General features: G+C 28.4%; 4 protein-coding genes across 8 annotated transcripts; 2 read left to right on the top strand and 2 right to left on the bottom strand.

Annotated features, from left to right (window-relative positions):
* Positions 1-15: 15 nt before the first annotated feature.
* On the bottom strand, positions 16-6776 carry LOC127069164 (UNC93-like protein MFSD11). The gene is made up of 2 exons (XM_051005923.1): positions 6504-6776; positions 16-2600 (listed from the first exon to the last, which is right to left on the bottom strand). The coding sequence occupies exons 1-2, from the start codon at positions 6594-6596 to the stop codon at positions 1314-1316; spliced, it is 1380 nt and encodes a 459-aa protein (XP_050861880.1). The 5' UTR covers positions 6597-6776; the 3' UTR covers positions 16-1313.
* Positions 6777-6892: 116 nt separating this feature from the next.
* LOC127069158 (uncharacterized) lies at positions 6893-9899 on the top strand. Its single transcript, XM_051005909.1, has 3 exons — positions 6893-7294; positions 7495-8428; positions 8576-9899. The coding sequence occupies exons 1-3, from the start codon at positions 7172-7174 to the stop codon at positions 9739-9741; spliced, it is 2223 nt and encodes a 740-aa protein (XP_050861866.1). The 5' UTR covers positions 6893-7171; the 3' UTR covers positions 9742-9899.
* LOC127069190 (enkurin) lies at positions 9817-11556 on the bottom strand. 2 transcript variants are annotated; one of them, XM_051005969.1, is made up of 5 exons: positions 11507-11556; positions 11072-11381; positions 10454-10865; positions 10224-10373; positions 9817-10147 (listed from the first exon to the last, which is right to left on the bottom strand). In XM_051005969.1, the coding sequence occupies exons 2-5, from the start codon at positions 11158-11160 to the stop codon at positions 9962-9964; spliced, it is 837 nt and encodes a 278-aa protein (XP_050861926.1). In that variant the 5' UTR covers positions 11161-11381; positions 11507-11556; the 3' UTR covers positions 9817-9961. The 2 variants fall into 2 exon arrangements, with proteins under 2 accessions (XP_050861926.1, XP_050861933.1); XM_051005976.1 differs by lacking the exon at positions 11507-11556 and having other exon boundaries at positions 11072-11385.
* LOC127069169 (17-beta-hydroxysteroid dehydrogenase 13-like) lies at positions 11475-14019 on the top strand. 4 transcript variants are annotated; one of them, XR_007783377.1, is made up of 9 exons: positions 11721-11963; positions 12149-12314; positions 12412-12588; positions 12663-12812; positions 12920-13001; positions 13082-13247; positions 13331-13456; positions 13619-13750; positions 13833-14019. XR_007783377.1 is itself a non-coding variant. In XM_051005958.1 (8 exons), exons 2-8 carry the CDS (start codon positions 12171-12173, stop codon positions 13683-13685), a joined length of 912 nt encoding a protein of 303 aa, XP_050861915.1. In that variant the 5' UTR covers positions 11475-11566; positions 12149-12170; the 3' UTR covers positions 13686-14019. The 4 variants fall into 4 exon arrangements, 3 of the variants coding, with proteins under 3 accessions (XP_050861915.1, XP_050861906.1, XP_050861894.1); XM_051005958.1 differs by lacking the exon at positions 11721-11963 and adding an exon at positions 11475-11566 and having other exon boundaries at positions 13619-14019; XM_051005949.1 differs by having other exon boundaries at positions 11720-11979; positions 13619-14019.
* The last annotated feature ends 2013 nt before the right edge of the window (positions 14020-16032 follow it).

Here is a 16032-nt window from a genome sequence, read left to right as displayed (position 1 = left end):
AAAGGTCACGTTAGATTTTATTATAAATATATATATTTATCTGCAACAACTTGCCATATTTTATCTCATTTCAAATACATTAATCTTCTCATACAATGTATGTATGTATGTGTATATATATATATATATTTATATATATATATATATATATATACATACATATACATATATATACATACATATATATATATATATATATGTATATATATAATGAAAAAATCCATACATATAACTGCTTATTCTTCTATAAGTCAACTATAATAACAATGAAGTCAAGTGTTTGTTTATCCAACGAAACAAGTTAGTAAAGGTAAACAAAAGATTCGCACATTAAGCATGTAATAGATACAAGGGACTTCAGCTCGTGGTTGGTAAACAATAGTCAATTGTTGAATTTAGAAACGAATTTACATAGATCATTTTTAGGACTTACTTCGAAAAGCGATCACGCTCGGAAAGTACAGTATCTGAAAGTTGTGGATATGCACCTGTTTCAAATACGTGCGTCCGCTTATCTTTACTAAGACTAGATTCTTCAGATAGACAGTAATTCCATTGTTATTTTATGGATGCTCAATAAAGATATCTTAGAAGTCTTTCTACGTCAGGTACATAGCCGAATGCATAAATGTTTTTTCTACAAAGAAAATCAAATTTATATAATTCTCTTCGATTCACTTTGTAGAACATTGGTCTGAATGTTCTATGAAAATTCACAATATTTATATATAAATTACGATCCCTCTGTTGCAGTCTTTTTCTTTGTAGAAGATTATATTAACTTAATCGAATTAAAAACTTACATTTAGAATCTTTACCATTTTCTATTAATAACAATCAATATAATTATTTTAATAATATTTAATAACATCTAAACTTTCGTATTTATAATATCCTTAAAATATTCATGTGTTATACGATTTTAGAAAATTCAAATTTACGATAAATCACACATAATATATACATAATATATATGTGTATTCTCGCGCACGTGTGTATGTACATGCGTTCTCTTTCACTTATTTTCTGTGAAGTTTTAATACTTATAGTATAAGAATCAACTGGCAAAATAAGAAAGAGAAAACTCAATACTTATGAATGTAACAACTTCGTGGACACAGCCATTGTTGATTCAAAACAATTATTGTTGAAATCCTAATTAATTTCAAGATTTGTATGTTCAAACAATGATCACATGGATATCGCAATAAAGAATTCGATTGTTAAGTTTGATCGTGATAGAACGATTATTGAATTGCACCCTGTTAGATTTTTTAGAATTTATCACATTTTTTTTAAAAAAGAGAATTTTTTCAATCTGCTATACTTTGTCCTTCGACAAGTGCTGGATCGATGTCCGGTTGATTTTGGCTTTGAGAATTTCGTTCTTTTCGTTCGACTGAAACGAACGTTGTTGTTCCAATAATAATCGAAATAACCAGTATTAATAATTGAACATGTAGACCAGCTTTACTACTATAAGCAAAACTAACTGCCGCGGCTACCGATTGACAGAATTTAAAGAGCGCGAACGCTGATGCACTTTCTACTGCAAAAAGAACTCCGAGTAAGGAATAAACCTGAGTGTTGAAACAAGCATCGCCAAAACCCAAGGCGAGACTTCCCGCCATAGCGAGGACAGGAGAGGGTTCAATGAAACTCTTTTCATCTGTATCTATGAAAGGTGCTGAGTTTGGTAAATTCAAATATATACTAATGAAAGCGAAGAGATGAGTGATACAACCAATAATAACAACAGGAGAACCGCCGCAAGCCTCGGATACTTTGGATGCAAAAATACCGAATAAGGTGCCTCCAACGACTTCACCAATCCCTACGAATATACCTGATAAACCGATCAATCTCTTGCGCGACTCGCCCATTGCTTTCGTAAAGCCTATACTAGAAGCATATACAGCGGAAAAGAAAGTGAGTTGGAGGCCCGTATAGATAAATGTAAAAGATAGAAAAAGCATCTTTGATGTAACGAAGAGAGAAAATGCGTCTCTCAAAGCGTACCAAGCTGCTAAAAGAGGTTTCTCTTTCGCTGGTTCGGGTATATGAAGTTCCTTATCAGCGCTGGATACTCCTTCGGCTTCTCCCAGAGCTAATCTCTGAGATGGTTGCCTCAATAGTGCTAAAATTATTGTGCCAAAAACTGCTAAGCCAATAAGCACAATGACGACGGTCCACCGGACCGATTTTTCGATATGTTCACTCTTAAACATGAAATAAACGAAAAGATTGCCGATAAAAAGAGATGATTGAAATATCGCCCAAAAGATCCCAGCGTTTCTTGACATAGTTTCACTATCGCTGTTTTCCGTAAGATATTGACCATGTCCAGTCCATATAAAAGCTGCACCAACTCCGAGAATTGCTGACGCAGTGTAGAGAAAGGCCGGATGCGGCCATAGGAAGGACGCTATGAAGAGAATGTAACAGCAGCAACCAGTGACTATAGCGATTCTTGGACCCGTCAACGAAATGTACGATGGTGCTAGCCAATTGCAAGTTGCAAATACAGCGTACAGAATCGCCAAACTAGTATATGCATCAGCGTTGAAATTAGTATCATCATTGCTTGTTAGAACGGTTTTCTGTAAACAAAACAAATAGATTTTAATCAGTGCACATATATTTGCTATAATATCGCGCGCGCGCAAATGTGTGTATATGTATTTTAATACAGTTTAATCATCTTCCATGTTTAAAGACTTTAATGACAATGATTCAGATTTCTCAACACAACTATCTTCGATCTATGCTAATTCTTGAAATATCATGCTTGTAAACACGGATGTTAATTTATATATGTTTTTTGTAGATTTTTATTTGTAGATTTAATTCCATAACCTTACCTTTATATAATTTCACAATATAAGGATATCATTCAATAATAATATTTTTAAAGATATCCAAATTTCATCGATTATCACGTATTCTCGATTATATCAGATAACATTGATATTGCTAATAGACATAAATCGATTGATTTTATTCTATATTAAATCATATAGAAGACCTATTATTTACAATAACGACTTGATATTTACACTCATCTAATTTTGTTACATTTATTTTCTATTTTATTGTATTTCGTACAATAGCATAAGCGAAAATTGTTTATAAAGAATCTATGATGATTAAAGGCCCATGTAACAATGGCGCGGTCGTTTCGTATTCCTACTTTTTTTATTTGTTACACACCGGACCTGAATTGGTTATCATTGTGTTACATATAACAATTTATACATCATCCATACCGTGGTCGTCATTATCGGATGTCGTTAGCCACCGATATTTCCCCTACTTCCCGGTCTAACTACGGAGGGGCATAGCCACAGTACGAACGAAGAAAGTAGTTCTCAACGTTTGAACGTGTGCATATAAATCTATAAACATACCACTATCTATCTATCTATCTGTATCTGTGTGTGTATACATATATATATATTTGTATAAGCCTTAGCAAAATAATACCAATTTAAGTTGATTCCGTTAAGAAGAATACTCGATTAATAGTAATATTACCAGTTTAAAAAAAGAAACAAAAAATCAATTAAAAAAAAATAAGCGCGGCAACTGATCGATCAGATTATATCTATCTAAAAATATACGACTACGTCGCAAAAATAAATGAATTAATCAACTTTTATTCACTGATCTATAAAAAAACACATATTCGTAAATGAACATATATCTAATTGTATATCGATCGAATGGTCGTGAATTATTTAAACCAATACACGAAATGTAATAAATGTTGATTGAACGAATGTATTATCTTTTAAAGAAAACATAATTATTAGAAAATATAAATATTGACATATTAATTATGTAATATTTTTATAGAATTTATGAAACACAATCATAATTGGACTAACAATAAGATTAATATACTGCTGTAATTTTATGTACAACTTTCACATCCATGAAAGTTAGTGTAGTCAGTTATATTTAACGTCGTCCCTATTTCGATAGAGATAATACAGAGATATTAACATTCGAGGGGCGTACATACACAAACGTAAATTGTTTTATATAAAATTCAAAAAATTGATACATTTGCTATGTTCTTAAAGAGCATATTGAAGTGATACTTGATACCTGAAGCATTCCCGATTTATCATATTTTTTTTAAATCGCTTTTTTTCACCTATCTTCTCGATAACTTGTTTAATTCTTATTCAATATCTGATTAGATAAACGATACTCCCCACTACTTAATTGTACAATTAAGTTTTACTTTAGATAATAAACTGCAATATTACACAAAAAAAATAGTTATTTAAGAGATAATGAATTTTACATATTATTTATATTTAAGTACATCGTAATCAAATATAATTTTTTTCTAGTTTTGCATACTAAGATTCTTCTAATCTCGCTTGAAAAGTGTAATTGTTATATCGCTTTTATTTATTTCGTAATGAATTTTAAATAATTTATAATACAAATTGTTTTTCGTTAAATTTTAATTTATCTTAGAAACTGTGATATCATTTGAAACAGTTCATCATCCTTTAAATAGTAGATATATAATTTTCGCAACAACAATCGCAACAAACAATCGATAATTACCGTATGATAGTAAAATAGAAAATTGATGAAAATTTTTGCTTCGATAATAAAATTACCCTAATTTTACCGATGTCTGAGTGTCAATAAATGAATGCAAAAATATTTCGACGATAAAATAATCGCTTTAATTTTTGTATTGATATTAATTATGTTTTGATATTATCTCATACAATGATAACATTCTATATATAATAACGTAATCCGATTTTAATTGCATTCATCAATATGAATATATTTTTTACACATATTGGTCTCATTTTCTTTCAACGCACATTGAAAAAATAAATCAAGAATAAAATAAAATCGTACGATCATAATCCACCAAGTGTTCATTAAATTAAGAAAAGAGAGAAACTAACTAAACTTTCGCTTACTACGTATTCAGAATGTTAGACGGTGATGAAATCTGGGATTTCAACGAATAGAGATATTTGAACGATATAGCAGCAATCTAATCGAAAAATAACCGACGTTTTTGCTCAACTCATGTCTGCATGTACAATATGTGTTAAAACAATTGTTTGGAAATATTTCTTGAATAACATCCTGTATATACGTATATATTTGGTTACCTTTCACCGTCTGCTATTTTCGTTAATAATTTGTGTGTGTGTATGTACGTAGACGCGCACACGCGGGCGAGTGTGTGTGAATTAAATACTAAGTATAAAAGCATGATCGAAAAATGTTCGTCACCGTTTTTTATTTCGCTTCATTATTATAACATCAATATAACATACTTATAAAACGATCTTTGGAGTTTATATTTTTTTCTAATTTGTACTTCAACGATTTCACTATCGTTATTTATCCAAAGTGAAAGCGATCTTGACTTTTGACATAACGAATTTATTGGACCATGAGAATATACTCTGGTCACTATAAAACCTATACAAATCTGTGACTCTCGATCATGGTCTTATTATTAATTAAATCCTATGGCGTTCAATAGTCTGACGGAATCTGACGATTGGCTCTTTAATTTATCTATTGGTTTAGTGAATACGATTACCCTCTTTATTTAGAATGTATGTAATGAGATCGTTTACAATGCATTTCAAAGCGTTCTAAGTGCTTTTCTCGAAATACTTAGGATCGGATTTACTATCGTATAGGATCTAACCTATTATTGCCTTGATCATTAGATAACTTAAACTATATCAATTATTTTTTGTAATTTGCAAAAGAAATCTTTAAAAAGTTACAATTCTAATACGCTCACAAATAAAATAATAAACTTCAACCTTGAAGAGCTGACAATTACTCTTCGATCGTAAAGTATAGTAATCTTGACAAAAAAATATAACAAGCTCTTCAACAAAGTGGAAACCTTCGAAGCTTGCAAGTGCTTGTTGATATTAACTTGGCATTTTAAATGTCAAGTAAATCCGTATACATACATACATCTATATAGTAAATACGAACGTAATTCTTATGTGAAATATACGACTTCGTTATTTAATAAAAAACGATTTAAAGTTTCTTAAAAACGCATTTTTTCTTTTCTTTTTATTATCAAGAAGAAAGTTTCTTCGACAAAATGAAAAAACTTATCCACAACGATGATAAAGTACACTTTGAAACACGTAATAATTATTGCTTCATTCTATAATGTTCAACAGGTGGTCCGATATTTCAGTCTCATAAAAATAAATTATTCATTACAACTTTATTACCTCATAATATTGAGTAGCGCTACTTAATTGCAAATATCGCGTCTTTGAAAGTAATATAAAATGAACGGAAAAGGTAAAGATCAAATTTTAAAATCGATAAAGTTAATATGGCGAAATAATTCTAATTAAACATAAGAAACATATTTTTTCAACGAATGCCTATATCTTATCGTAAGAACAACGCACTAGCGCGCGATAGAAAATCGAACATCGCAAATTATTACGGTCACGTGGTAAACTCACCTCGATATTACTCATAGTTTGAAAGGCCGCAAACACCATCATGAAACCAAAACTTAAGACCATAACATTTACAAAACTTTTGTCGATTGCCATGGTTGTTGAGTTAAAATATCTTTGTTGTACCGATAATGTTAATTACTACAAATATTCTTAACGTTCACGTTTCCTGTCCGAAACAATTAAGTTACACCGAAAAGAAGGCCGTCCGATAGACAGATGGTCACAGCATGGATGAAGTGAAAAACCTGCCTTGACGATTTACAGCGCAGCATAGTTGATTCGCTTGCTGCTATGTACATATATAAAAAAGGATGAAGATATGAAGTCGTCGTTAAGTCGTTTCTCGCACCATCGCAACTATCGACTACACATTCAATAATGTGATCATTGATCAAACGATATCTCGAAACTGATTCGATTTGCAAAGTACAGTTCGAACACTATTTTTTATGATGTTATAACCTGAATAAAAAATACGTTTTGTCTTTAAAAAATATATACATATATTTTTCTTATAAATTGCTGAATATAATTCAGTTAAATTCTTGAATATCTTAACTAGCATATTGTTGTACTAGAATTATTTGTTGAATTCATACGTGTCTGTACATTAAAAACAATGTATACAGTAATATTTATTTAATTAAAAAAAAAATAACTTTTTAAACATGATATTGCTAGAAGAAGTTTATAATATAACGTTTTCTCCATTGGTTACAACATTATTTGCAGTACAATGGACATCGAATAATTGTATTTGTGTTATTACAGAAAGAGGTATTCATGTATTTGTAAGTAAAAACAATTAAAAATATTTAATGATATAAAATATATATATGTATGTGTGTTTGCGTATATTCTATTTTGAATATATTAATTTTAATCTACAATATTGTTGGATATATTCGCAGTAAATACCAAATAATTATATATACGTTATATTAAAATAAAATGTATATTGAAATTTCATTGATTTAATATATACTTTTAGGAATTAATACCTTCTCCGATGAGTCCTCAACCAAATATCAAATTTTCACGATCTTTTATATATGCTTCTGATATTTTACCTGCATATGCATTTATAAATGAAGTAACTTCGTTGACATGGAATACAAAACGCAGAGAAGTATATTCACTTTTAATGGAAGCTGCTTTAGCACCTAAGATCAGTGATGCGACTAATATATTACCAAAGATAGTTCATGTATCTTGGTCACCAGAAAATTTAATCCATCCTAGTAAATGCATGCTTGCAATTATAACTTCTGTTGGTGCTGTTGAACTTTTGTATCAAGAATTAAGAAATTGGTTTTCTATATGTGATATTTCATCTATATGGTTAAAAACTCTTGAAGATAATATTAAATCTGATTTTGATAATTGTAAAAATGAAGAATCACGTTTTACAAAGATACAAGAAAATCTTAGGCAATTGCAAGCTTGTGCGATGACATGGAGTGAATTATTTAAATTAGAAGACACTTACTATGCATACTTTGTAACTGCTTTTCGCAGTTCAGACATAGTGATTTGGAAAATACATAAAGTATCTGATTCCACTAAAAGTATGAAACCAATTATAACATCTAGGATAAATTTAAATATGAATACAAAAATTAATGTATTGTTGTGGTGTACTTTAAAACCTAATACATACTTAATTATTATTGGATGTTGTAATGGCCAAATACAAGGTGTCCTGTATAGCAATAATAATAATTGTTTAGAGAATATATCAATAGAAAAATACTATACGTATCCAGATCGTGTCTCAGTGAATTCTTTACTTATGGTTTCACAGAATGAAAATGGAATACAATTTATTGCTTGTAAAGGTTTCTTTCTTCTATTATTTGGGTTGACTATAAAGGGTAAATTAATGTATACACATTATTTACAAATAGAAGGATTTACAATTTCAGGTATATATATGTATGTATTTATGTATGTATGTATGTATGTATGTTTGTGTGTATGTATATTTATATATGTACGTAATTAAATATGTTAAATTTAAATATAAATTTTAATTTGTTAAGTAATTTAAAGGATTTCAAATTTATTTTCAGGAATCTCGGTTATTGCATCTGAACGTATTTTAATTACAACACAAAATGGCATGATTTATGCTTTTGATACACGAGAAAATAACTTAAAAAGCATTTCAATCAAACATAAGTTACCTCAGACACGTGTTCAATATTTGGGTCTTGCCTGCTCTCCTAATCGTACTATGCTAGTTTGTGTAACTAGTCCTAATAGTACATACGATCATTTAATAACAAGAGAACCAAGCGTATTATATATATTATCTTTAGATGGAGAAGAATGGGAACCAATTAATATAATAAAAAATTATAAACATATAAATTCTAACTTTCCTTGGGATTGTTTAGAATTAATTAGACTTAAAGCTGCAAAAGTTTCAGATCCCATGATTATATTACCTAAAGTGCCACAAAATTTAGAATCACTTAAATTATATGAATTAAGGATATCAATGTGGCTATCACTTATAACTGAAGTATTAACAAAAAAAAAAATGATTCAAAGAATTGAAAATATAGGTGAGATAGCAGAAGCTCAACCTCTAATTTTTATACATTGTGTATGTGCATATCTCGATCGTTTAACAAATAAAACACATTTATCAAATGATCAAGAATTATCTGCAAGTCTATTAAGAATGTGTTTAGAAATATATCTTGCTGGTGAAGATACTGAAGAAGAAACAGTTACAACTCAATACGCGCGTGAAGCATTAAATAAAACTTCTCATTTCAAATTAAAAGTGGAATCATGTAATCTATGTGGACAAATTATTAGTGATTTATCGTGGAACACTACAAAATGTCCATCAGGACATAAGTTACCCAGATGTGCTTTAACTCTTCTTCAAATTACAACAGTTCAATATCGATCTTGTCCAATATGTGGGCAACTGTATCACCTCTGTTTAGACGACGAATATGAAGAAGTACGATGTCTGTTTTGTAATATACCTGTTTTATATGATAGTCGTGTAGTAGATGTACAAAATTCAGAATTATATGCAAGAAATTTGTCAAAACCACAAGTGTCTTTAGTAGAATTAACACAAAATCAAGATTCTGAAATGTCTGAAAACTTTTCATACATAGAAGAACACCAAACTGAGACACCATCTTATTCAGTGATTGTTAATTATGATAAGGATGAATCTTGTAGTATCACTGAAACTTGGAGAGAATTTTGAATATTATTATGTAATAGTATTAATAAAATAAAAATAATTTATATTTATCAATATTTATTTATTTTATTTATGCTTTTCTAATTATTATCTTTATTGCTTCACTTATTAACAAATTTAAATACAATGTATGTAATAAATATTTTTCATGTAGTTAAAAATATGATCAATGATGTAGTTTTTTATGCGCTTATTTATGAATACTTATGAATGTACTCTTTTTTCATTCATTTTCATTATCATTACTAATACATATGTAAGGATGTCTTTCAAGAGTTGCTATATCTTTCTCAAGTTGCTGTAATTCATATTCTAGTTTCGCCTTTCTTTGTACCTTTGGTGGAGTATCAATTATAAATGGTAAACACTGAAATTCTTTCATCATGTCATCCCATCTTTTTTTCATTCCCTATTAAAATAAAGATAAAATTATTAACATATTTAAAAATATATATTTAATATCAATAATCCCGATATATCCATACATCTAAAAGTTCTTTTCTTTCTTCTTCAGAGATGCAGTGGTATTTATGTTCGTCAATATGTTTATCATTTTTTGATTTGTCCTCTTTTAATTCCTTTTTTATTACCTCATATTTTATCTTCTTCATAATTTTTGGAACTTTTCCAAAGCCCTAAAAATGAATAAATTTTAATAATAAGAAAAAAGAATGTTTAATTATTTATAAATTACATACTTATATAAATAAGATACCTTTCTATGTATATAAACAGGGTATAATCCACTAGATTTTAGATCATGAGTGTCTCCATACCGTGTATCTACATATCTTTCTTTAAGTTTACGGGGACGAGATTCCTTTACATCAATAACATTTTGTTTCTTAAAATTGAGACGCCCTAATTTTACAGGATCTATAGGCAACTCTCCACATGTTTCTTTAACTTTCACTTTTATTGGAACCCATGATGGTAACTTTTGCTGATATTGTGGATTACGAATATGTACATGTTCTATACCTGTTTTACGATATTCTTTCCGGCTTCTTTTTTTCAAATATTGAGATGGTAATTGTAATGGTACTTGTGGTGGACCAAATGTACGATGTGCATATTTGTCTTTCTTAATTTCTGCTTTTACGCGTTCCTTATATTTAGAAATATATCTTAAAAAAAAAAAAAAAAAAAAAAAAACAATTATTCTAAAATTGTTATATTAACATTACATAATATATTCTAAGACATAAATGATGAAATGTAAATGTGGAACAATTCTAAGAAAAACATGCTTTATATGCGAAATAATAATATAAAACTTTAAAAACAAAAGTATTTTTTTAGTTCTCTATTTACATAATATTTTTAATACTACCTCTGTCGTTTTGCATACTCTATAGGAGAGTCAGGAATAAGATTTGTAATTACTTCATCTTCTTCTGATTTTACTGATATCATTTTCATAAAAGGGGCAATATAATTTAATGCTATAGGAACTTTTGAGAAATATTTAGAAAATTATATTTATATAAAGTACTTCACATCTGATATCAAAAATCAGACTTAAGATGATAGTAAACGAGTAGAAAAATTCACTTATTATACAAACTGTTTAGTTGCTTAGTTACACATGATTAATACAATAATTCTTGAATTTGAACTTATTGCCGCGCTTTTTTTGAAATCTGAAAAAATGTATTTATGATTATTACTCGCCGGAAAACTTTTTTTTTAATTCAATTTCCTTATAAGACGAATATAACATTCAAAATTACAATATTAAATTAAATAATAATTTAAACCAGCTTACAAATAAATAAGTATTATAAATTTAATAATTAGTTTTGCTTGTTTAAAGCGCATAATAAGAGTAAGTAATATTAATTGATCCTATCAGATAATATTTATCATATATTGTCAGTGATTAGGTATATATATATATATATATATATATATATATATATATATATATATATATATATATATATACAAATGTATATTTCATTGAACAACCGAAATGATTCATATGCTATTTAATTATATTATATTTATTTGTATATTTAATACATAATCATAAACATATCACAATTATTGCCATTTATGCATGTATATTATATATATATATATAACAAGCGCAACAAATTGTCATTTCAATAATTAGTTGTACTTATGTTGTTTTATGTTAATATTCAGGTTATGTATGATACAAATAAAAAGATTTCAAACTTAAATAATCGCGATGTAATAGTGAAAAGTTGATTCATAAGGTGATATGTTGTCAGAGTAAAATTCCTTTAATTCTTCTATATAAAATGTAGTTTTCGATATAATGAATATAACTTTAATTTAATTTTCAGATTAGATTAAATCTTAAAATATATTTATAAATATAAAAATATTTACAAATAAAATTTCAATTCAACATGAAATAATGAAAATTTTACATTTATAGGTAAAGTTAAAGAGCTACGACCATGTTCCTCAGATTATATTCATTGCTTGTTCTTATATTAGATCTCATAATGCTATTAATAGAGATTTGTTGTTCGATATTGGTTGCCTTTTATCGAACTTTTAATCCACCATCATTAAAAAGTCTTAATGGAGAAGTAGCAATGGTAATGATATTTATAAGATATGGCTCTAAATATCTCATTCATGACAGATATTTATAAATTTATACAAGATTACAATGGTAAATATTTTATAATTTAGGTTATTGGAGCTGGAAGAGGCATAGGTAAAGAAATAGCTGTTCAATTAAGTCAATTAGGTGTGATTGTTGCTTGTGTCGATATCAATGCAGAAAATTGTAATGCCACTGTACAATGCATTATACAATTGTCAGGCAATGCAAAACCATATATTTGTGATGTGACAAATGAAGATCAAGTACATATGATTTTCTATGAACAATGACGTATTTATGGATAAACTGTATTTTTACAATATATATACCTTTACAGGTAACTGCTACAGTAACTAAAATTATTTTAGAAATAGGTGAAATCACAATGTTGTTTCATTGTTGTGGCTTTCCTAGCTCAAATACATTAATACGAGATCCACCAGAAATAAGACAAACCATTGATGTTTCAGTTCTTAGTCATTTTTGGGTAAATAGTAATAGCTATACTCGATTCATTATTTATATAGAATTTACTTTCTATAGGTTCAATTATTATATGTAATATAATAAAAAATTGTATAATTCATATTTTAGTTATTAGATTCAGTGTTGCCAAGTATGCAACGGGCAGGACAAGGACACATCATAACATTGTCTTCTGTAGCAGGACTTTCTGGTATAATAGACGTTTTTCAAATTTTTATAAAAATTTGTGTAATAAATTATTTCCTGTAGCAGGATTCTTTGGTATTACAGGTGGTAAAGGAAGTGTTCCTTTATCTGCTGCACAATTTGCAGTTCAAGGTTTAGCAGAATCTTTACATACAGAATTAAGACACTCTAATAGTAATATTATTATTACCCTAGTTCATGTATATCCATTTATTGTTAGAGCAGAACTACTTGAAGATATTCGATTTAGGTATATTTGTTTTTAATTTTACATTAATACTATAATATTTAAAATAGATTTTATGACATAATTTTCTTTTTTTTCTATTACAGGATACCTAGTTATTTTGGAACAATGCTTGCTTCAGAAGCAGCCAAAAAGATTTTGGATGGTGTTCGTAGAAATTATGCAGAATTTAGTGTACCAGGATATCTATTATATATTGGATTTTTACTTAGGTAACATCTGAATATTCATTATATATATATATATATATATATATATATATATATATATATATATATATTTCCCTATATATATATATATATACACACGCTTTGACCTCTGAATGGCTTATATATATGTATCTTAAAAAAAAAATGTTATGTATTTATTTATAGAATGTTACCCAAGAAGGCTTCTTTCATGTTGAGAGACTTATTAGATACTGGAGTTGATTTCGGATGATATAAAAATATTGGCTATATTGTTGCAACATACTACAATATATTTTACTAGTTTTTTTGGTCAATGTAATGTTATAGATATATTTTGTTTCTATTTTTTTAATTTCATGTAAATCATAAATATATTGTTGAATTTATATTCATATAGGGATAACGTTTTATATTAGGAAAATCAGCTTCAATAACCTTGACCTTGACGTGTTGTCAAAGTCACTGTCCTGAGTAACAATCAAAAAATCTTAGCCGTGTTCATCGTTTATCAAAAATTTATTAAGAAAAGAATTTCCACGAATTTTGTATAATTTTTAAATACTATATACATTTCATAAAATATACTCTTCATATTTATTTATTTATCTGAAGTAAATTGAATGATCGAGCAAGATGGGCTCTACTCCTCTTCTACATAAAAAGATTATGCAATTTATATCCTAAAGGGAAAAAATATATTGTTATGTTATTAAAAAATATATATACGTCAAAATATTATCTTGAAAAATTATCGAATTACGAGAAAAACTCGATTTATTTCATTTATGATTTTTCTTCTGAGCATATGAAGAATGTATCCAAAAATTAATAATACATTTTTATAATATAATGGAAAAACATTTATTATAAATATCTTATAATGAATATAGCTTGTTCATTAACTCAACAAAATCATTAATATATTCGTTGAACTTATAATATTTTTTAAATATAAATTGTATAAGACATTTTTGTTAATTCTCACGAAGCACGGACTTCATAGAAATTAAATTTTTTTTGAGGAGTTCCTGTGTCGTGAGTTTACGTGTCTTTTTAACTTTCACCTACTGTATGCAGTTCTATGGTACGGGACTAGCACCTAACGATAGGCAAAACGGAGTGCACGAACCAATAAGATGACATCTATCTTTGCTTTCGACGAATGGGCGCGCTGCAATTTACCTCTGATCTTGTGACGTCTCGACAATATTGTTTCAACAATATTTAATTTATTCAAAACAACAATAACAAATTGATACAATTGAACAAGAATAACAATTTGTACTGGTTTTAAGAGAATAATAATCATAGAAACAGCTAGTAATAGAAAACTAGTCTAAAGAATAATCGAAGAGAATAATCGTTTAAAGAATAATCGTATGGGAACAGAACTTAGAGAATCGAATAATTGTATCGGAAAGAAACTAAGAATAAATCAAAGTAATAACTGAACTGAATAATCGTAAGGAATAATTGTATCGGAAAAGACTAACCGAAAAATCGAAGAGACAGTGTGTGCAGTTGGTTAAATAGAGAGTGTTGACCAATCAGCGAAGGGTGGCTTGCCGCTGTGTCGTCATTGGCTCGTTGTAGTTCTCCCCATAGCTGGCGGCGGAGATGTCCACTGAGATTCTCTTTCGGTGCGACTGCTATGTGCTGCTGATGGAGATGAGGCCTTATGGACTCGTCGCACGTGTGTGACACATGGTTGGCGTCTGTCATTCCCCCACTCTTCATACATTAGATTTGATTTAGGTTATGTCTCTTTTTATATACAATAGTATTAGAAATATTTATATATATATATACATATTTATACTAAAATATATATTTAATTATTATATCACTCAAAGTAGATTCCCATTTTAATTGTAATTCAACTCGATTTACAAATAAGATATCGTTTATTCGTAATAATTTCCAGAAAAATTTGGGATCGTAATTTATAGTTTTTATTTTATAATTTTTTGTTTTATAGTCTGTTAGCGTAGAACGTAACATTTCCCCTTTATTTAAAAATGTATGTACTTGTACGTGCATTTTAGACACAATCTTTAAGTATTGTGCTGGTGCATAAGCAGTCGTAATTAGTGAATATGTTCGCCACGTTTATGAGAATAATTAGGATCACAAATTTCATTTTTGCTCGGTGATGTTTCCATGATATACATGAAAATATACATAGTGCGTGTCATGATATATCCGCAGAGAACAAATTCGCTTATGTGGATAAATGCAAAGGTAACGTTTTTGGTGGTTACCATATAGAATGTGGAACCTTCAGTCAATATTGCACTGCTTAAATAATAATCAGTTTACATGTTGTAAATAATAATCAGTTACAGTTGTAATTATCAACTGGTGAAATGGTAAGAACCTTCCTTATCAATCGTTGTGTGGAGAAGAGATTAAACAATACGCCACGTTGCACTTTACTAGGACCTTGTAAATTGCATTAGAGATAAAATATCATTGCAAAAATGAATCTAAGAAATATGATATTTTATGTAATGAATTTTATTTTTTCTTCTTTATCTTTTCCAATTTTCAATTTGATTTTATAAATTTGATATTTGAGACACTTAAATATATATTTG

This window comes from Vespula vulgaris, chromosome 1 (genome assembly GCF_905475345.1).
Source record: "Vespula vulgaris chromosome 1, iyVesVulg1.1, whole genome shotgun sequence".
Taxonomy (NCBI): domain Eukaryota; kingdom Metazoa; phylum Arthropoda; class Insecta; order Hymenoptera; family Vespidae; genus Vespula; species Vespula vulgaris.
This window is presented reverse-complemented; position numbering and strand designations above follow the sequence as displayed.